At 62.2% G+C, this 21,893-nt stretch overlaps 1 protein-coding gene across 1 annotated transcript in view; it reads right to left on the reverse strand.

The window, feature by feature from the left end:
* Nucleotides 1-21,893, reverse strand: part of LOC127464656 (tonsoku-like protein) — a gene marked incomplete at its 5' end in the record, with an annotated part of 54,234 nt that overhangs the window by 18,968 nt on the left and 13,373 nt on the right. The window contains 8 exons of the mRNA XM_051775080.1: nucleotides 1,372-1,535; nucleotides 4,931-5,003; nucleotides 6,853-6,942; nucleotides 8,881-8,945; nucleotides 10,229-10,421; nucleotides 14,405-14,530; nucleotides 18,532-18,684; nucleotides 20,223-20,365. Of these exons, the coding sequence (XP_051631040.1) occupies nucleotides 1,372-1,535; nucleotides 4,931-5,003; nucleotides 6,853-6,942; nucleotides 8,881-8,945; nucleotides 10,229-10,421; nucleotides 14,405-14,530; nucleotides 18,532-18,684; nucleotides 20,223-20,365 (1,007 nt within the window). The remainder of the gene's footprint in view (nucleotides 1-1,371; nucleotides 1,536-4,930; nucleotides 5,004-6,852; nucleotides 6,943-8,880; nucleotides 8,946-10,228; nucleotides 10,422-14,404; nucleotides 14,531-18,531; nucleotides 18,685-20,222; nucleotides 20,366-21,893) is intronic.

Here is a 21,893-nt window from a genome sequence, read left to right on the forward strand (position 1 = left end):
GTGTGGGATGAGGACCCCTGAGCCCTCCCTGTCACCTTCAGGACCCCTGTCCCCTCCCTGTCCCATCCCTGTCACCTTGGGGACACTTTGGGGACTCCTTATCCCATCCCTATTCCCTCAGAGCCCAGTCCGGGGGTCCCAAGCCTGGGACAGACCCTGGTGTGGGGCCATCAGGGGGATTTGGGGGGTCCCCTGGAGGGGTTTAGGGGTCCCTGGGTGGGAGGTGAAGCCCCCTGTCCCCTCCCTGTCCCCTCCCTGTGCCCACCCTGTCCCCTTGGGGACATCCTTGTCACCTTCTTATCCCATCCCTGTCACCTTCTTATCCCATCCCTGCTCCCTCAGTACCCATCCCGGGGGTCCCAAAGCCAAGGCTGTGGGGCCATCAGGGGGATTTGGGGGGTCTCCAGGGGGGTTTAGGGGTCCCTGGGTGGGAGGTGAAGCCCCCCTGTCCCCTCCCCGTGCCCCCCCTGATCCACCCTGGCATTCCAGGCGTGGACACTGGCCCCTCTGGCCAGCAGCAGCCCCTGCTGTGGGGCCATCAGGGGGATTTGGGGGGTCCCCAGGGGGGTTTAGGGGTCCCTGGGTGGGAGGTGAAGCCCCCTGTCCCCTCCCTGTCACCCCCTGTCCCCTCCCTGTCCCCTCCCTGTCACCTTGGGGACACTTTGGGGACTCCTTATCCCATCCCTATTCCCTCAGAGACCAGCCCGGGGGTCCCAAGCCTGGGGCAGCCCCTGCTGTGGGGTCATCAGGGGGATTTGGGGGGTCCCCTGGAGGGGTTTAGGGGTCCCTGGGTGGGAGATGAAGCCCCCTGTCCCCTCCCCGTGCCCCCCCCCGACCCACCCTGGCATTCCTGGAGTGGACACTGGCCCCTCTGGCCAGCAGCAGCCCCTGCTGTGGGGCCATCAGGGGGATTTGGGGGGTCCCCAGGGGGGTTTAGGGGTCCCTGGGTGGGGGGTGAAGCCCCCTGTCCCCTCCCTGTCCCTCCCTGTCCCCTCCCTGTCCCCTCCTTGTCACCTTGGGGACACTTTGGGGACTCCTTATCCCATCCCTGCTCCCTCAGTGCCCATCCCGGGGGTCCCAAAGCCAAGGAAAACCCCAGTGTGGGGCCATCAGGGGGATTTGGGGGGTCCCCAGAGGGTCTCAGGGGTCCCTGGGTGGGGGGTGAGGACCCCTGTCCCCTCCCTGTCCCCTTGGGGACATCCCTGTCACCTTCTTATCCCATCCCTGCTCCCTCAGTGCCCATCCCGGGGGTCCCAAAGCCAAGGTTGTGGGGCCATCAGGGGGATTTGGGGGGTCCCCTGGAGGGGTTTAGGGGTCCCTGGGTGGGAAGTGAAGCCCCCTGTCCCCTCCCCGTGCCCCCCCCCGACCCACCCTGGCGTTCCTGGCGTGGACACTGGCCCCTCTGGCCAGCAGCAGCTCGGCCACCTGGAAGTGGCCGCAGCTCAGGGCGTCGTGCAGGGGGGTGATGCCCTCGCAGCCCGGACCCCCGGGGTCGTCCAGCGCCGCCCCCGCCTCCAGCAGCAGCTCCACGATCTCTGGGGGGGGACACGGGGACATTGGCACCCCCCTGGCACCCCCCTGGCACCCCATTGTCACCCCATTGGCACCCCTGGGATCGGGGCACCCCCTGTCCCATCCCTGTTCCCTCAGGGGGTCCCAAAGCCAAGGAAAACCCCAGTGTGGGGCCATCAGGGGGATTTTGGGGGGTCCCCAGGGGGGGTTTGGGGATCCCTGGGTGTGGGGTGAGGACCCCTGGACCCCCCTGGCACCCCATTGTCACCCCATTGTCACCCCCGGGATCGGGGCACCCCCTCGGCCCATCCCTGTTCCCTCAGGGGGTCCCAAGGACAAGGAAAACCCCAGTGTGGGGCCATCAGGGGGATTTTGGGGGTCCCCAGGGAGGTTTAGGGGTCCCTGGGTGTGGGGTGAGGACCCCTTTCCCCCCCCGGTACCCCATTGTCACCCCATTGTCACCCCCGGGATTGGGGCACCCCCCTGTCCATCCCTGTTCCCTCAGGGGGTCCCAAAGCCAAGGAAAACCCCAGTGTGGGGCCATCAGGGGGATTTTAGGGGGATCCCAGGGGGGTTTGGGGGTCCCTGGGTGTGAGGTGAGGAGCCCTGGACCCCCCTGGTACCCCATTGTCACCCCATTGTCACCCCCGGGGTCGGGGCACCCCCTGTCCCATCCCTGTTCCCTCAGGGACCATCCCGGGGGTCCCAAAGCCAAGGAAAACCCCATGAGGGGCCATCAGGGGGATTTTAGGGGGATCCCAGGGGGGTTTAGGGGTCCCTGGGTGTGGGGTGAGGACCCCTGGACCCCCCTGGCACCCCATTGTCACCCCATTGTCACCCCATTGGCACCCCCGGGGTCGGGGCACCCCCTCGGCCCATCCCTGTTTCCTCAGGGGGTCCCAAAGCCAAGGAAAACCCCAGTATGGGGTCATCAGGGGGATTTGGGGGGTGCCCAGGGGGGTTTAGGGGTCCCTGGGTGTGGGGTGAGGACCCCTTTCCCCCCCTGGCACCCCATTGGCACCCCATTGGCACCCCCGGGGTCGGGGCACCCCCTGTCCCATCCCTGTTCCCTCGGGGACCATCCCAGGGCAGCCCCTGCTTTGGGGCCATCAGGGGGATTTGGGGGGTCCCCAGGGGGGTTTAGGGGTCGCTGGGTGTGGGGTGAGGACCCCTGGACCCCCCTGGACCCCTTCCTGTCACTTTGGGGACATCCCTGTCACCTTCTTATCCCATCCCTGTTCCCTCAGGGACCATCCCGGGGGTCCCAAGGACAAGGAAAACCCCAGTGTGGGGCCATCAGGGGGATTTGGGGGGTCCCAGCCCCTTTTTGAGGATCCCCAGACCCATTTTGGGGGTCCCAGCCCCATTTCGAGGACCCCCAACCCCATTTTGAGGACCCCCTCCCCATTTTGGGGGTCCCCCTCCCCATTTCGAGGGTCCCCCTCCCCATTTCGAGGACCCCCAGCCCCATTTTGAGGACCCCCAGCCCCATTTCAAGGACCCCCAGCCCCATTTTGAGGACCCCCAACCCCATTTTGAGGACCCCCAGCCCCATTTTGGGACTCCCCAGCCCCATTTTGGGGGTCCCAGCCCCATTTCGAGGACCCCCAGCCCCATTTTGGGGTCCCCCTTCCCATTTTGGGGGTCCCAGCCCCATTTCAAGGACCCCCAGCCCCATTTTGAGGATCCCCCTCCCCATTTCGAGGACCCCCAGCCCCATTTCAAGGACCCTCAGCCCCATTTTGAGGATCCCCAGCCCCATTTTGGGAGTCCCCCAGCCCCATTTTGGGGATCCCCCTCCCCATTTTGAGGACCCCCAGCCCCATTTCGAGGACCCCCCCTCCCCATTTTGGGGGTCCCCCAGCCCCATTTTGAGGACCCCCAGCCCCATTTTGGGGGTCCCAGCCCCATTTCGAGGACCCCCAACCCCATTTTGAGGATCCCCAGCCACATTTCGGGGGTCCCAGGCCCCATTTCAAGGACCCTCAGCCCCATTTTGAGGATCCCCAGCCCCCTTTTTGAGGGTCCCAGCCCCATTTTGGGGGTCCCAGTCCCATTTTGAGGACCCCCAGCCCCATTTTGAGGACCCCCAGCCCCATTTCGGGGGTCCCTCCCCATTTTGGGGGTCCCCAGCCTCATTTTGGGACTCCCCAGCCCCATTTTGGGGGTCCCAGCCCCATTTCGAGGACCCCCAGCCCCATTTTGAGGACCCCCAGCCCCATTTTGGGGGTCCCAGCCCCATTTCAAGAACCCCCAGCCCCATTTTGAGGATCCTCAGCCCCATCTTGTGGGTCCCCAGCCCCATTTTGGGGGTCATAGGCCCCATTTCGAGGACCCCCAGCCTCATTTCGGGGGTCCCCCTCCCCATTTTGGGGGGTCCCAGCCCCATTTCAAGGACCCTCAGCCCCATTTCGGGGGTCCCCCTCCCCATTTTGGGGGTCCCCGCCCCATTTCGAGGACCCCCAGCCCCATTTTGAGGATCATTTTAGGGGTCCCAGACCCATTTCAAGGACCCCCAGCCCCATTTTGAGGACCCTCAGCCCCATTTTGAGGACCCCCAGCCCCATTTCGAGGACCCCCAACCCCATTTCGAGGATCCCCAGCCCCATTTTGGGGGTCCCCCTCCCCATTTTGAGGATACCCCTCCCCATTTCGAGGACCCCCAGCCCCATTTCAAGGATCCCCAACCCCATTTTGAGGACCCCCAGCCCCATTTTGGGGGTCCCAGCCCCATTTCAAGAACCCCCAGCCCCATTTTGAGGATCCTCAGCCCCATCTTGTGGGTCCCCAGCCCCATTTTGGGGGTCCCAGGCCCCATTTCGAGGACCCCCAGCCTCATTTCGGGGGTCCCCCTCCCCATTTTGGGGGGTCCCAGCCCCATTTCAAGGACCCTCAGCCCCATTTCGGGGGTCCCCCTCCCCATTTTGGGGGTCCCCGCCCCATTTCGAGGACCCCCAGCCCCATTTTGAGGATCATTTTAGGGGTCCCAGACCCATTTCAAGGACCCCCAGCCCCATTTTGAGGACCCTCAGCCCCATTTTGAGGACCCCCAGCCCCATTTTGAGGACCCCCAACCCCATTTCGAGGATCCCCAGCCCCATTTTGGGGGTCCCCCTCCCCATTTTGAGGATACCCCTCCCCATTTCGAGGACCCCCAGCCCCATTTCGAGGACCCCCCTCCCCATTTTGGGGGTCCCCCAGCCCCATTTTGAGGACCCCCAGCCCCATTTTGGGGGTCCCAGCCCCATTTTGAGGATCCCCAACCCCATTTTGGGGATCCCCAGCCCCATTTCAAGGACCCTCAGCCCCATTTTGGGGGTCCCACCCCCATTTCGAGGACCCCCAGACCCATTTTGGGGGTCCCACCCCCATTTCGAGGACCCCCAGACCCATTTTGGGGGTCCCAGAGCCCCCTCACCGAGGTGTCCGTGGTTGCAGGCCTCGTGCAGGGGGGTCCATCCGCAGTAATCCCGGGGGTTCACGGGGTGACCCTGGGAAAGGGGGGGACCCCAACCCCATTTAGGGGGGTCGGGGCAGAGAGGGGGAGACCCCAACCCCCTTTTAGGGGCGCCAGGAGAGACCCCCCCCCATTTAAGGGCTGGCAGGGGGACCCCAACCCCTTTTTTTGGGGTGTCTGGGGGGGACCCTCCTGCTTCAATGGGGTTTTGGGGACCCACACGCGGGTTTTGGGGACCCCAACCCCATTTAGGGGGGCCAGGGCAGAGGGGGGGAGACCCCAACCCCCTTTTAGGGGCGCCAGGAGAGACCCCCCTCATTTTGGGGCTGGCAGGGGGACCCCAACCCCTTTTTTTGGGGTGTTTGGGGGGGACCCTCTGGGGTTTTTGGGGTTTTGGGGACCCACCCCCGGGTTTTGGGGACCCCAACCCCATTTAGGGGGGTCAGGGGTCAGGGTAGAGAGGGGGAGACCCCAACCCCCTTTTAGGGATGCCAGGAGAGACCCCCCCCATTTTGGGGCTGGCAGGGGGACCCCAACCCCTTTTTTTGGGGTGTCGGGGGGGGACCCTCTGGGGTTTTTGGGACCCCAACCCCATTTAGGGGGGGCCAGGGCAGAGAGGGGGAGACCCCAACCCCCTTTTAGGGATGCCAGGAGAGACCCCCCTCATTTTGGGGCTGGCAGGGGGACCCCAACCCCTTTTTTTGGGGTGTTTGGGGGGGGACCCTCCTGCCTCTTTGGGGTTTTGGGGACCCCAACCCCATTTAGGGGGGTCGGGGCAGAGAGGGGGAGACCCCAACCCCCTTTTAGGGGCGCCAGGAGAGACCCCCCCCCCCATTTTGGGGCTGGCAGGGGGACCCCAACCCCTTTTTTTGGGGTGTTTGGGGGGGGACCCTCTGGGGTTTTTGGGGTTTTGGGGACCCACCCCCGGGTTTTGGGGACCCCAACCCCATTTAGGGGGGTCGGGACAGAGAGGGGGAGACCCCAACCCCCTTTTAGGGGCGCCAGGAGAGACCCCCCCCTCATTTGGGGCTGGCAGGTGTTTTTGGGGTCCAGAGGGTGTTTTTGGGGTTCAGGGGTGTTTTGGGGTTCAGGGGTGTTTTTGGGGTTCAGAGGCTGGTTTTGGGGTTCAGGGGTGCGTTTTTGGGGTTCAGGGGTGTTTTTGGGGTGCCCACCTGCTGCAGGAGCAGCCTGACCCTGTGGGGGTGCCCCTCGATGCAGGCTCGGTGCAGGGGGTCTCCCCTGGGCTCAGGGGGGGTTTTGGGGTTCAGGGGGGTTTTTGGGGTGCCCCCTGGGTTCAGGGGGGTTTTGGGGTCTCCCCTGGGCTCAGGGGGGGTTTTGGGGTTCAGGGGTGTTTTTGGGGTTCAGGGGTGGTTTTGGGGTTCAGGGGGGTTTTGGGGGTTCAGGGGTGTTTTTGGGGTCTCCCCTGGGCTCAGGGGGTGTTTTTGGGGTTCAGGGGGGATTTTGGGGTTTAGGGGTATTTCTGGGGTTCAGGGGGTGTTTTTGGGGTTCAGGGGTGTTTTTGGGGTTCAGGGGTATTTTTGGGGTGCTCCCTGGGTTCAGGGGGGATTTGGGGGTTCAGGGGTGTTTTTGGGGTTCAGGGGTGTTTCTGGGGTTCAGGGGTGTTTTTGGGGTCTCCCCAGGGGTTCAGGGGTGTTTTTGGGGTTCAGGGGTGTTTTTCGGGTTCAGGGGTGTTTTTGGGGTGCCCACCTGTTGCAGGAGCAGCCTGACCCTGTGGGGGTGCCCCTCGATGCAGGCTCGGTGCAGGGGGGGCTCCCCTGGGCTCAGGGGGGGTTTTGGGGCTCAGGGGTGTTTTTGGGGTGCCCCCTGGGTTCAGGGGGTTTTGGGGTCTCCCCAGGGGTTCAGGGTGTTTTTGGGGTGCCCACCTGCTGCAGGAGCAGCCTCACCCTTTGGGGGTGCCCCTCGATGCAGGCTCGGTGCAGGGGGGTCTCCCCCCTCTCGTTCCGACGGTTCCACTGCGGGAAAAGGGGGGGATTTGGGGGGGTTTGGGGGATTTGGGGGTTTTTTGGGGGATTTGGGGGGTTTTGGGGTTTGGGGGGACCCCCCCGGGCAACCCCAGAGCACAGGGGGGCACAGCAGGGACCCCCACCCCATTTTGGGGGTGTCTGGAGACCCCCCCATCCCATTTTGGGGGGGGACAGGGAGGACCCCGACCCGTTTTTGGGGGGGTCAGGGTGAGTCCCCCCCCCTTTTTTTGGGGTGTTGGGGGAAGGGGGAGACCCCCCCACCCATTTTGGGGGGCACATGAGGACACCCATCCATTTTTGGGGGCTCTGAGGGTCCCTCCCCCCATTTTAGGGGTCGCTGGGGGTCCCTCCCCCCTATTTTAGGGTCCCTCCCCCCATTTTAGGGGTCTCTAGGGGTCCTCTCCCCAATTTTTGGGGGTCTCTGGGGGTCCCACCCTCCCATTTTAGGGGGCTCTGGGGGTCCCTCCCCCTATTTTGGGGGCCTCTGGGGGTCCCTCCCATTTTGGGGGCTCTGGGGGTCCCTCTCCCCCATTTTGGGGGGTCTCTGGGGGTCCCACCTCCCCATTTTGGGGTCCCTCCCCCCATTTTAGGGTCTCTGGGGGTCCCTCCCCCCATTTTGGGGGCTCTGGGGGTCCCTCCCCCCTATTTTAGGGATCCCTCCCCCCATTTTTGGGGGGCTCTGGGGGTCCCCCCTCCATTTTGGGGGGGGCTGGGGGTCCCTCCCCCCACTTTAGGGGTCTCTGAGGGTCCCTTCCCCCAATTTGGGGGTCTCTGAGGGTCCCTCCCCCATTTTGGGGTCCCACCCTCCCATTTTGGGGGACTCTCGGGGTCCCTCCCCCCATTTTAGGGGTCTCTGAGGGTCCCTCCCCCCATTTTAGGGGCTCTGGGCGTCCCTCTCCCCTATTTTAGGGTTTCTCCCCACATTTTTGGGGGGTCTCTGGGGGTCCCTCTCCCCATTTTGGGGGTTTTGGGGGTCCCTCCCTCCCATTTTAGGGGTCTCTGGGGGTCCCTCTCCCCATTTTGGGGTCCCTCCCCCCATTTTAGGGGTCTCTGGGGGTCCCACCTCCCCATTTTGGGGTCCCTCCCCCCATTTTGGGGGTTCTGGGGGTCCCTCCCTCCCATTCTGGGGGTTCTGGGGGTCCCTCCCTCCCATTTCAGGGTCTCTGGGGGTCCCACCTCCCCATTTTGGGGTCCTTCCCCCCATTTTGGGGGTCTCTGGGGGTCCCTCCCTCCCATTTTATGGGCTCTGGGGGTCCCTCCCCCCATTTTGGGGGTCCCTCCCTCCCATTTTGGGGTCCCTCCCCCTATTTTTGGGGTCTCTGGGGGTCCCACCCTCCCATTTTTGGGGTCTCTGGGATTCCCTCCTCCATTTTTGGGGCTCTCCGGGGGTCCCTCCCCCCATTTTGGGGTCCCTCCCTCCCCATTTTAGGGTCTCTGGGGGTCCCTCCCTCCATTTTTGGGGGGTCTCTGGGGGTCCCTCCCCCCATTTTGGGGTCCCTCCCTCCCATTTTAGGGGGGTTCTGGGGGTCCCTCCCCCATTTTGAGGGTTCTGGGGGTCCCTCCCTCCCATTTTGGGGTCCATCCCTCCCATTTTGGGGGGCTCTGGGGGTCCCTCCCCCCATTTTAGGGGTCTCTAGGGGTCCCCCCCCCAATTTTTGGGGGTCTCTGGGGGTCCCACCCTCCCATTTTAGGGGTCTCTGGGGGTCCCTCCCCCCATTTTAGGGGTCTCTGAGGGTCCCTCCCCCCTATTTTAGGGATCCCTCCCCCCATTTTGGGGTCTCTGGGGGTCCCTCCCTCCCATTTTGGGGGTTTTAGGGGTCCCTCCCTCCCATTTTAGGGTCCCTCCGCCCATTTTGGGGGTCTCTGGGGGTCCCCCCTCCCCATTTTAGGGTCCCTCCCCCCATTTGGGGGTTTTGGGGGTCCCACCTTGTTGATCCGGCGCCTCCCGGGGACGCTCTTGGGGTACCCCTCGAGTTCCTCGTCCTCCCCCTCTGGCAGAGACCCCTCCCCACGTCAGAGACCACCCCCAGAGCCCCCTCAGGGACCCCCAAATCCACCTCAGGGGCCCCAAATCCCCCCCAAATCCCCCTCAGGGACACCCAAAATCCCCCCCAGGAACCCTCAAATCCCCCCTAATTCCCCTCAGGGCCCCCCAAATCCACCCCAGGGGCCCCCAAATCCACCCAGGGCCCCCAAAATCCCCCCTGGGGGACCCCAAATTCACCCCAAATCCCCCCAGGGACCCCAAAATCCCCCCCCAGACCCCCCAAGGATGTCCAAAATCCCCCCCAGATCCCCCCAAGGATGCCCAAAATCCCCCCCAGATCCCCCCTTGAGTCTCCAGATCCCTCCAGGGACCCCCAAATCCCCCCCAAACCCCCCCTTCAGCCCCCAGATCCCCCCAGGGACCCCTAAATCCCCCCCAAATCCCCCCAGAGACCCCCAAAATCCCCCCCCGATCCCCCCTTGAGCCCCCAAATCCCCCCAAGGACGCCCAAAATCCCCCCCAGATCCCACCAAGGACCCTCATATCCTCCCCAAATCCCCCCAGAGACCCCCCAGATCCCCCCTTGAGGCTCCAAATCCCCCCAGGGACGCCCAAAATCCACCCCAAATCCCCCCATGGACCCCTAAATCCCCCCCAAATCCCCCCAAGGATGCCCAAAATCCCCCCCAAATCCCCCTCAGGGACCCCCAAATCCCCTCAGGGACCCCCAAAGTCCCCCCCAGATCCCCCCTTGAGCCCCCAGATCCCCTCAGGGACCCCCAAAATCCCCCCCAAATCCCCCCAGGGACCCCCCAAATCCCCCCCAAATCCCCCCAGGGACCCCCAAATCCCCCAGGGACCCACAAAATCCCCCCCAAATCCCCCCAAGGATGCCCAAAATCCCCCCCAGATCCCCCCAGGGACCCCCAAATCCCCCCAAGGACGCCCAAAATCCTCCCCAGATCCCCCCTTGAGCCCCCAAATCCCCCCAAGGATGCCCCAAATCCCCCCCAGATCCCCCCTTGAGCCCCCAAATCCCCCCAAGGATGCCCCAAATCCCCCCCAAATCCCCCCTTGAGCCCCCAAATCCCCCCAGGGACCCCCCAAATCCCCCCCAAATCCCCCCTTGAGCCCCCAAATTCCCCCAAGGACCCCCAAAATCCCCCCCAGATCCCCCCTTGAGCCCCCAAATCCCCCCAAGGATGCCCCAAATCCACCCCAAATCCCCCCTTGAGCCCCCAAATCCCCCCAGGGACCCCCAAAATCCCCCCCCAGGTGCCCCCTCACCGCTCTCCGACAGCTCCAGCTCACTCTCCTCCTCCTCCTCCTGAGTCTCGGGCTCTTCCTCCTCCTCCTCCTCCTCCTCCTCCTCGTCCCCCTCGTGCCCCCCCAGCCCCCTGAGCAGGGTGAGGGTCTCAGAAGCCCCCTCGGGGTCCCCCCCCCGGAGCTGCTGCGCGTGGAGGAGCCGCAGGATCCGCCTCTGGAATGGGGACCCCAAAAAACCCACCTCAGAACCCCAAAAAGGCCTCCAAGATACCCCAAAGACTCCCCAGACCCCTGCAGGACCCCCAGACACCCCAAAATCCACCTCAGAACCCCAAAAAGGACCCCCAGGTACCCCAAAACTCCTCCAGGACCCCAAGACACCCCAAAAAACCCACCTCAGGACCCCAAAAAGGCCTCCCAGATACCCCAAAGACCCCCCAGACCCCTGCAGGACCCCCAGAGACCCCAAAAAACCCACCTCAGGACCCTAAAAAGGATCCCCAGATACCCCAAAACTCCTCCAGGACCCCCAGACACCCCAAAAAATCCACCTTGGGACCCCAAAAAGGCCTCCCAGAAACCCCAAAGACCCCCCAGACCCCCTTCAGGACCCCCAGACACCCCCAAAAAATCCACCTCAGGACCCCAAAAAGGTCTCCCAGATACCCCAAAGACCCCCAGATCCCTTTCAGGACCCCCAGGGACCCCAAAAATCCACCTCAGGACCCCAAAAAGGACCCCCAGGTACCCCAAAACTCCTCCAGGACCCCCAGAGACACCAAAAAATCCACCTCAGGACCCCAAAAAGGCCTCCCAGAAACGCCAAAGACCCCCCAGACCCCCTCCAGGACCCCCTCAGACACATCAAAGTCCCCCCAGACCCCACAGGGACCCTCCAGACCCCCCAAAAAAGCCCCTCAGAACCTCAAAAAAGCCCCTCAGAAACCCCAAAGACCCCCCCCCAGGACCCCTGGAGACCCCAAAAAACCCATCTCAGGACCCCTAAAACAGCATCCAGAAACCCCAAAGACCCTCTCCAGGACCCCCAGACACCCAAAAAACCCACCTCAGGACCCTAAAAAAGACCCCCAGGTACCCCAAAGACCCCCAGATCCCCTTCAGGACCCCCAGAGACCCCAAAAAATCCACCTCCGGACCCCAAAAAGGACCCCCAGGTACCCCAAAACTCCTCCAGGACCCCCAGACACCCAAAAAACCCACCTCAGGACCCCAAAAAGGCCTCCCAGAAACCCCAAAGACCCCCCAGACCCCCTTCAGGACCCCCAGACACCCCAAAAAATCCACCTCAGGACCCTAAAAAAGACCCCCAGGTACCCCAAAGACCCCCAGATCCCCTTCAGGACCCCCAGAGACCCCAAAAAATCCACCTCCGGACCCCAAAAAGGACCCCCAGGTACCCCAAAACTCCTCCAGGACCCCAAGACACCCCAAAAAACCCACCTCAGGACCCCAAAAAGGCCTCCCAGAAACCCCAAAGACCCCCCAGACCCCCTTCAGGACCCCCAGACACCCCAAAAAATCCACCTCAGGACCCTAAAAAAGCCCCCAGGTACCCCAAAGACCCCCAGATCCCCTTCAGGACCCCCAGGGACCCCAAAAAATCCACCTCAGGACCCCAAAAAGGACCCCCAGGTACCCCAAAACTCCTCCAGGACCCCAAGACACCCCAAAAAACCCACCTCAGGACCCCAAAAAGGCCTCCCAGATACCCCAAAGACCCCCCAGACCCCTGCAGGACACCCAGGGACCCCAAAAATCCACCTCAGGACCCCAAAAAGGCCTCCCAGATACCCCAAAGACCCCCCCAGACCCCCTCCAGGACACCCAGGGACCCCAAAAATCCACCTCAGGACCCCAAAAAGGCCTCCCAGATACCCCAAAGACCCCTCAGACCCCACAGGGACCCCCCAGACCCCACAGGGACTCCCGAGACCCCCCAAAGACCCCCTGCAGGACCCCAAAGATCCCCTTAGGACCCCTAGAGACCCCAAAAAATCCACCTCAGAACCCCAAAAAAGCCCCCCTGGACACCCCAAAGTCCCCCCCAACCCCCCCAAAAGCTCCCCCAAACCCTCCCCAGACACCCCAAAACCCCTCCAGAGACCCCAAAGCCCCCCCAGCTCCCCCAAAAGCTCCCCCAAACTCCCACCCAGACACCCCAACACCCCCCCCAAAGACCCCAAAGTCCCCACAGAAACCCCAAAGCCCCCCCAGCTCCCCCAAAAGCCCCCACAAACCCTCCCCAGACACCCCAAAACTCCCTCCAAAGACCCCAAAGCCCCCACAGAAACCCCAAAGCCCCCTCAAAAACCCCCCAGACACCCCAACCCCCCCCAAAGACCCCAACCCCCCTTCGAAACCCCAAAGCCCCTCCCAGTTCCCCCAAAAGTCCCCCCAACCCCCCCCAGACACCCCAACCCCCCCCCCCCAGAGACCCCAAACTCCCCCCTAGAGACCCCAACCCCCCCCAGCCATCCCAACCCCCCCCCCAGACACCCGAAAAGCCCCCCCAGCTCTCCCAAAAGCCCCCCCAACCCCCCCCCAGACACCCCAAAACCCCCCCAGGCCCTCCAAAAGCCCCCCCAAAACCCCCCCAGGCCCCCCCAGAGACCCCAAAGCCCCCCCAGCTCCCCCAAAAGCCCCCCCAACCCCTCCCCAGGCACCCCCAAACCCCCCCCAGACTCCCCCAAACCCTCCCAAAACCCCCCCAAAAGCCCCCCCAACCCCCCCCAGAGACCCCAAAACCCCCCCCAGAGACCCCAAAGCCCACCCAGCCCCCCCCAAAAGCCCCCCCAACCCCTCCCCAGGCACCCCCAAACCCCCCCCAGACTCCCCAAAACCCCCCCAGACACCCCAAAACCCCCCCAAAAGCCCCCCCAACCCCCCTCAGAGACCCCAAAACCCCCCCTGAGACCCCAAAGCCCCCCCCAGAGACCCCAAAGCCCCCCCAGCTCTCCCAAAAGCCCCCCCAACCCCTCCCCAGACACCCCCAAACCCCCCCCAGACTCCCCAAATCCCCCCCAGACACCCCAAAACCCCCCCAAAAGCCCCCCCAACCCCCTCCCAGAGACCCCAAAACCCCCCCCTAAGACCCCAAAGCCCCCCCAGGCCCCCCAAAAGCCCCCCCAAACTCTCCCAGACACCCCAAAACTCCCCCCAGAAACCCCAAAGCCCCCCCCAGGTACCCCCAAAACCCCCCCAGAAACCCCAAAGCCCCCCCCAGGTACCCCCAAAACCCCCCCAGAGACCCCAAAAGCCCCCCCCAGACCCCCTCCCCAAAGACCCCAAAGCCCCCCGGAGACCCCAAACTCCCCCCTAGAGACCCCAACCCCCCCCCCAGCCATCCCAAACCCCCCCCAGAAACCCCAAAGCCCCCCCAGCTCTCCCAAAAGCCCCCCCAACCCCCCCCCAGACACCCCAAACCCCCCCCAGAGACCCCAAAGCCCCCTCCCTGAGACCCCAAAGTCCCTCTCAGCCCCCCCAAAAGTCATCCAGGCCCCCCAAAAGCCCCCCCAGCTCCCCCAAAAGTCCCCCCAATACCCCCCCAAGAGACCCCAAACCCTCCCCCAGACACCCCAACCCCCCCCCTAGAGACCCCAAAGCCCCCCAAGCCCCCCCCCAGACACCCCAAAACCCCCCCAAAAGACCCTGCAACGCCCCCCCAAAGACCCCAAAGCCCCTCCCAGCTCCCCCAAAAGCCCCCCCAAACTCCCCCCCAGACACCCCAACCCCCCCCCCCAGAGACCCCAAACTCTCCCCTAGAGACCCCAACCCCCCTCCCAGCCATCCCAACCCCCCCCCAGAGACCCCAAACTCTGCCCCAGAGACCCCAAAGCCCCTCCAGAGACCCCAAAGCTCCCCCAGCTCCCCCAAAAGTCCCCCCACACCCTCCCCAGACACCCCAAACCCCCCCCCGAGACCCCAAAGCCCCCCCAGGGACCCCAAAACCCCCCGTAAGACCCCAAAGCCCCCCCAGAGACCCCAAAGCCCCCCCCAGAGACCCCAAAACCCCCCCGAGAGACCCCAAAGACCCCCCCATAGACCCCAAAACCCCCCCCAGAGACCCCAAAACCCCCCCCAGAGACCCCAAAACCCCCCCCCGAGACCCCAAAGGCCACCCCAGAGGCCCCAAAACCCCCCCAGAGACCCCAAAGCCCCCCCCAAATCCCCCCCTACCTGCAGTTTGGGGTCCCCAGCGGCCTGTGCCCGTTGTAGGGCCGTGGTCAGGGGGGGCACGACCTCGGCCGGGCCACGGCCCCCCTCGGACAGGGCCAGGGCCACGTTCAGCCACGTCCGGCACTCCTGGGATAATGGGAATGGTGGGAATGGTGGGAATGATGGGAATGGGAATGATGGGAATGATGGGAATGGTGGGAATGATGGGAATGATGGGAATGGGAATAATGGGAATCATGGGAATTATGGGAATAATGGGGATGGGAATAATGGGGATAATGGGAATCATGGGGATAATGGGAATGATGGGAATAATGGGAATGGGAATAATGGGAATGATGGGAATGATGGGAATAATGGGAATGATGGGAATGATGGGGATGATGGGAATGATGGGGATAATGGGGATGGGAATAATGGGGATAATGATGGGAATGATGGGAATGGGAATGATGGGAATGATGGGGATAATGGGAATGGGAATGGGGATAATGGGGATAATGGGGATAATGGGGATAATGGGAATGATGGGAATGATGGGAATGGAAACCACGGCCCCCCTCAGACAGGGCCAGGGCCACGTTCAGCCACGTCCGGCACTGCTGGGATAACGGGAATGGTGGGAATGGGAATGATGGGAATGGTGGGAATGATGGGAATGATGGGAATGGTGGGAATGGTGGGAATGATGGGAATGGGAATGATGGGAATAATGGGAATGGGAATAATGGGAATCATGGGAATTATGGGAATAATGGGGATGGGAATAATGGGGATAATGGGAATCATGGGGATAATGGGAATGATGGGAATGATGGGAATGGGAATAATGGGAATGATGGGAATAATGGGAATAATGGGAATGATGGGAATGATGGGGATGATGGGAATGATGGGGATAATGGGGATGGGAATAATGGGGATAATGATGGGAATGATGGGAATGGGAATGATGGGAATGATGGGGATAATGGGAATGGGAATGATGGGGATAATGGGAATGGGAATGGGGATAATGGGGATAATGGGGATGATGGGAATGGGAAACCACGGCCCCCCTCGGACAGGGCCAGGGCCACGTTCAGCCACGGCCGGCACTGCTGGGATAACAGGGACAATGGGAATGGTGGGAATGATGGGAATGGTGGGAATGGGAATGATGGGAATGGTGGGAATGATGGGAATGATGGGAATGGGAATGATGGGAATGGTGGGAATGGGAATGATGGGAATGGTGGGAATGGTGGGAATGATGGGAATGATGGGGATAATGGGGATAATGGGAATAATGGGAATGATGGGAATGGGAATGATGGGGATAATGGGAATGATGGGAATGATGGGAATGGTGGGAATGGTGGGAATGACGGGAATGGGAGTGATGGGAATGGTGGTAATGATGGGGATAATGGGAATGGGAGTGATGGGAATGATGGGGATAATGGGAATGATGGGGATAATGGGAATGGGAGTGATGGGAATGATGGGGATAATGGGAATGATGGGGATAATGGGGATAATGGGGATAATGGGGATAATGGGAATGATGGGAATGGTGGGAATGGGAATGATGGGGATAATGGGAATGATGGGAATGGGGATAATGGGAATAATGGGAATAATGGGGATAATGATGGGAATAATGGCAATGATGGGAATGATGGGAATAATGGGAATGATGGGAATGATGGGAATGATGGGGATAATGGGGATAATGTGGATAATGGGAATGATGGGAATGATGGGAATGATGGGAATGATGGGGATAATGGGGATAATGGGGATAATGGGAATGATGGGGATAATGGGGATAATGGGGATAATGGGGATAATGGGAATGATGGGAATGATGGGAATGGGGATCATGGGAATGGTGGGAATGATGGGAATGGTGGGAATGATGGGAATGATGGGAATGATGGGGATAATGGGGATAATGGGGATAATGGGGATGATGGGGATAATGGGGATGGGAAACCACGGCCCCCCTCGGACAGGGCCAGGGCCACGTTCAGCCACGGCCAGCACTGCTGGGAATGGGAATGATGGGAATGATGGGAATAATGGGAATGATGGGAATGATGGGGATGATGGGAATGATGGGGATAATGGGGATGGGAATAATGGGGATAATGATGGGAATGATGGGAATGGGAATGATGGGAATGATGGGGATAATGGGAATGGGAATGATGGGGATAATGGGAATGGGAATGATGGGGATAATGGGAATGGGAATGGGGATAATGGGGATAATGGGGATGATGGGAATGGGAAACCACGGCCCCCCTCGGACAGGGCCAGGGCCACGTTCAGCCACGGCCGGCACTGCTGGGATAACGGGAATGGGGTGGGAGTGGAAGAGGGAATAGGATTGGGAGTGGGGGTGGGAGAGGGAATGGGGGCAGGGATTGGGAATGGGGTCAGGGAGCAGGAATGGGGTCAGGGATTAGGAATGGGAATGGGGTCAGGAATGGGGGTCAGGGATGGGGAATGGGATCGGGAATGGGATCAGGAATGGGATCAGGAATGGGATCAGGAATGGGGGTCAGGAATGGGATCAAGAATGGAGGTCAGGGATCGGGAATGGGATCAGGAATAGAGCTCAGGTGTCAAAATGGGATCAGGAATGGGGTCAGGGATCAGGAATGGGATCAGGAATGGGGGTCAAGGATTGGGAATGGGATCAGGAATGGGATCAGGAATCAGGAATGGGGGCAAGGGGGGTCAGGGATCAGGAATGTGATCAGGAATGGGAGTTAGGGATCAGGAGTGGGATCAGGAATGGGATCAAGGATCAGGAATGGGAACAAGAATGGGGGTCAGGAATCAGGAATGGGGACAAGGGGGGTCAGGATTGGGAATGGGATCGGGAATGGGGGTCAAGAATCAGAAATGGGGGCAAGGGGGGTCAGGGATCAGGAATGGGACCAGGAATGGGATCGGGAATGAGGGTAAGGGATGGGGAATGGGATCAGTAATGGGGGTCAGGGATCAGGAATCAGGAATAGGATCAGGAACGAGATCAGAAATCAGGAATGGGATCAGGAATGGGGGTCAGGAATCAGGAATGGGATCAGGAATAGAGACCAGGGATCAAAATGGGATCAGGAATGGGGGTCAGGAATGGGGGTCAGGGATCAGGAATGGGATCAGGAATGGGGGTCAGGGATTGGGAATGGGATCAGGAATAGGGGTTAGGAATCAGGAATGGGATTGGGAATGGGGGTCAGGAATCAGGAATGGGATCAGAAATGGGGGTCAGGGGGGGTCAGGGATCAGGAATGGGATCAGGGATGGGGTCAGGAATGAGGGTCAGGGATCAGGAATGGGGGTCAGGGATTGGGAATGGGATCAGGAATGGGGTCAGGGATCAGGAATGGGATCAGGAATGGGGGTCAGGGATCAGGAATGGGATCAGGAATGGGGGTCAAGGATTGGGAATGGGATCAGGAATGGGGTCAGGGATCAGGAATGGGATCAGGAATGGGGGTCAAGGATTGGGAATGGGTCAAAGGGGGTCAGGGATGGGGAATGGGATCAGGAATGGGGGTCAGGGATCAGAAATGGGGGTCGGGGGGGTCAGGGATGGGGAATGGGATCGGGAATGGGGGTCAGGGATCAAAATGGGATCGGGAATGGGGGTCAGGGATCAGGAATGGGATCAGGAATGTGGGCAAGGGGGGGTCAGGGCTGGGGAATGGGATCAGGAATGGGGGTCAAGGATTGGGAATGGGTCAAAGGGGGTCAGGGCTGGGGAATGGGATCAGGAATCAGGAATGGGATCAGGAATCAGGAATGGGATCAGGAATAGGGGTCAGGGATCAAGAATGGAGGTCAGGAATGGGGGGCAGAGATCGGGAATGGGGGTCAGGGATCAGGAATGGGGGCAAGGGGGGGTCAGGGATGGGGAATGGGGTCAGGAATTGGGACTGGGATCAGAAATGGGATTGGGAATGGGACAAGGAATGGGGTCAGGAATGGGGAATGGGATCAGGAATGGGGTCAGGGATTGGAAATGGGGTCAGGGCTGGGGACTGGGATGGGGAATGGGGTCAAGGCTGGGGACTGGGATGGGGAATGGGGTCCAGGGCTGGGGACTGGCCCCCCAAACCCCCCTGTCCCACCTCCAGGGGGTCCCCCCGGCGCAGCTCCAGCTCCCGCCGGTAGTGCAGGACGGCCCGGGAAGGGTCCCGGAGATCCCGGAACGTGGTGGCCAAGGACACGTGGATCACGGCCAGGTCCCGCCCCGGCATGCCCAGAGCCTGGGCCAGGCTCAGCTGGGACCCCAAAACCCCCTGTCAGCGCTGGGGACCCCCCAAAACCCCCCCTGTGGAGCAGGGACAGATCCCATCCCATCCCATCCCATCCAACAAATCCCATCCCACAAATCCCATCCCAGTGTTCCCACGGCCTGGGTCGGGATCAGCTGGGACCCCAAAACCCCCTGTCAGTGCTGGGGACCCCCCAAAATCCCCCCTGTGGAGCAGGGACAGATCCCATCCCATCCCATCCCATTCCACCCCATCCCATCCCATCCCATCCCATCCCATCCCATCCCATCCCACCCCATCCCATCCCATCCCATCCCATCCCATCCCATCCCATCCCATCCCATCCCATCCCATCCCACCCCATCCCATCCCATCCCATCCCACAAATCCCATCCCACAAATCCCATCCCATCCCACAAATCCCATCCCATCCCATCCCATCCCACAAATCCCATCCCATCCCATCCCATCCCACCCATCCATCCCATCCCATCCCATCCCATCCCATCCCATCCCAGTGTTCCCACGGCCTGGGTTGGGATCAGCTGGGACCCCAAAACCCCCTGTCAGTGCTGGGGACCCCCCAGAACCCCCCCTGTGGAGCAGGGACAGATCCCACAAATCCCATCCCATCCCATCCCATCCCATCCCATCCCATCCCACAAATCCCATCCTACAAATCCCATCCCATCCCATCCCATCCCATCCCATCCATCCCATCCATCCCATCCCATCCCATCCCATCCCATCCCATCCCACAAATCCCATCCCATCCCATCCCATCCCATCCATCCCATCCATCCCATCCCATCCCATCCCATCCCATCCCACAAATCCCATCCCATCCATCCCATCCATCCCATCCCATCCCATCCCATCCCATCCCATCCCATCCCATCCCATCCCATCCCATCCCATCCATCCCATCCCATCCCATCCATCCCATCCCATCCCATCCCATCCCATCCCATCCCATCCCATCCCATCCCATCCCAGTGTTCCCAAAGCCTGGGTTGGGATCAGCTGGGACCCCCATAGACCCCTGTCAGTGCTGGGGATCCCCCAAAACCCCCCCAAAACCTGGGGACCCCCCATGGCCCCCCAAAACCCCCCCACCCCCCAAAAAGTCCCTCTAGACCCTGAAAAAGTCCTCCCCAGACCTCCAAAAACATCCTTAAACCCCCCAAAAAGCCCCCTCAGACCCCCCAAAAAGCCCCCCAGACCCCCAAAACAGCTTCCCCCAGACCCCAAAAGCACCCTCAGACCCCAAAAGCCTCACAACAGCCCCCAAAAAGCCCCCCCAGTCCCCCCAAAAAGCTCCCCAAGCTCCCTAAAAAGCCCCCCAAGACCCCAAAAAAGCCCCCCTGGACCCCAAAAAAGTCCCCCCAGTCCCCCCAAAAAGCTTCCCAAGCTCCCTAAAAAGCCCCCCAAGACCCCAGAAAGCCCCCCCAGACCCCCCCAAGCCCCCTTAAATCCCCCCAAAGCCCCCCCAGAGCCCCCCAAACCCCCTTAAATCCCCCCAAAAGCCCCCCCGAGCCCCCCACCTGTCTCTGGTAGTGCTCCAGGGCCCGGGGGAAGTCCCCGTGGCGGGCGAAGGTGTCCCCGAGGCGCTCGCACAGGGACACCCCCGAGGGGTCACCGGGGGGCACTCGGGACAGGGACTGCAGCAGACGGGTCACCCGGGTGGCTGGGGGGACAGGGGACAGTCAGGGACAGTCAGGGGACAGGGGGGGACAGAGGGGACAGTCAGGGGTCACCGGGGGGCACTCGGGACAGGGACTGCAGGAGACGGGTCACCCGGGTGGCTGGGGGGACAGGGGACAGTCAGGGGACAGTCAGGGGACAGGGGGACAGTCAGGGGTCAGTCAGGGGACAATCAGGGGTCAGGGGGACAGTCAGGGGACATGGGGACAGACAGGACAGGGACTGCAGGAGCCGGGTCACCCGGGTGGCTGGGGGGACACAGGGACAGTCAGGGACAGTCAGGGGACAGGGGGACAGTCAGGGGTCATGGGGACAGTCAGGGGTCACCGGGGGGCACTCGGGACAGGGACTGCAGCAGACGGGTCACCCGGGTGGCTGGGGGGACAGGGGACAGTCAGGGGTCAGTCAGGGGACAGGGGGACAGTCAGGGACAGGGGGACAGTCAGGGACAGGGACTGCAGGAGACGGGTCACCCGGGTGGCTGGGGGGACAGGGGACAGTCAGGGACAGTCAGGGGACATGGGGACAGTCAGGGGTCATGGGGACAGTCGGGGGGGACGGGACATGGGGACAGTCAGGGGACACTGAGGACATGGGGACAGTCAGGGGACATGGGGACAGTCAGGGACAGTCAGGGGACAGGGTGACAGTCAGGGGTCATGGGGACAGTCAGGGGTCAGTCAGGGGACACACGGGACAGGGACTGCAGGAGATGGGTCTCTCGGGTGGCTGGGGGGACAGGGGACAGTCAGGGGTCATGGGGACAGTCAGGGGACAGGGGGGGACAGTCAGGGGTCAGGGGGACAGTCAGGGACAGGGGGACAGTCAGGGACAGGGACTGCAGGAGACGGGTCACCCGGGTGGCTGGGGGGACAGGGGACAGTCAGGGGACACTGAGGACATGGGGACAGTCAGGGGACAGTCAGGGGACAGGGGGACAGTCAGGGGGACAGTCAGGGACAGTCAGGGGACAGTCAGGGACAGGGGGACAGTCAGGGGACAGTCAGGGACAGTCAGGGGGACACGGGGACAGTCAGGGGACACGGGGACAGTCAGGGACAGTCAGGGACAGGGAGACAGTCAGGGGACAGTCAGGGACAGGGGGACAGTCAGGGGACAGTCAGGGACAGGGGGACAGTCAGGGGACAGTCAGGGGACAGGGAGACAGTCAGGGGACAGTCAGGGACAGGGGGACAGTCAGGGGGACAGTCACGGACAGTCAGGGGACAGTCAGGGACAGGGGGACAGTCAGGGGACAGTCAGGGGACAGTCAGGGGGACACGGGGACAGTCAGGGGACATGGGGACAGTCAGGGACAGGGACTGCAGGAGACGGGTCACCCGGGTGGCTGGGGGGACAGGGGACAGTCAGGGACAGTCAGGGGACAGTCAGGGACAGTCAGGGGTCATGGGGACAGTCAGGGGACAGTCAGGGACAGTCAGGGGACAGTCGGGGGTCATGGGGACAGTCGGGGGGGGGGGACATGGGGACAGTCAGGGGACAGGGGGACA

The sequence above is a fragment of the Manacus candei genome, unplaced genomic scaffold, assembly GCF_025592945.1.
Source record: "Manacus candei isolate 608988 ecotype Guabito, Panama unplaced genomic scaffold, ASM2559294v1 h1tg000252l, whole genome shotgun sequence".
Lineage (NCBI taxonomy): Eukaryota > Metazoa > Chordata > Aves > Passeriformes > Pipridae > Manacus > Manacus candei.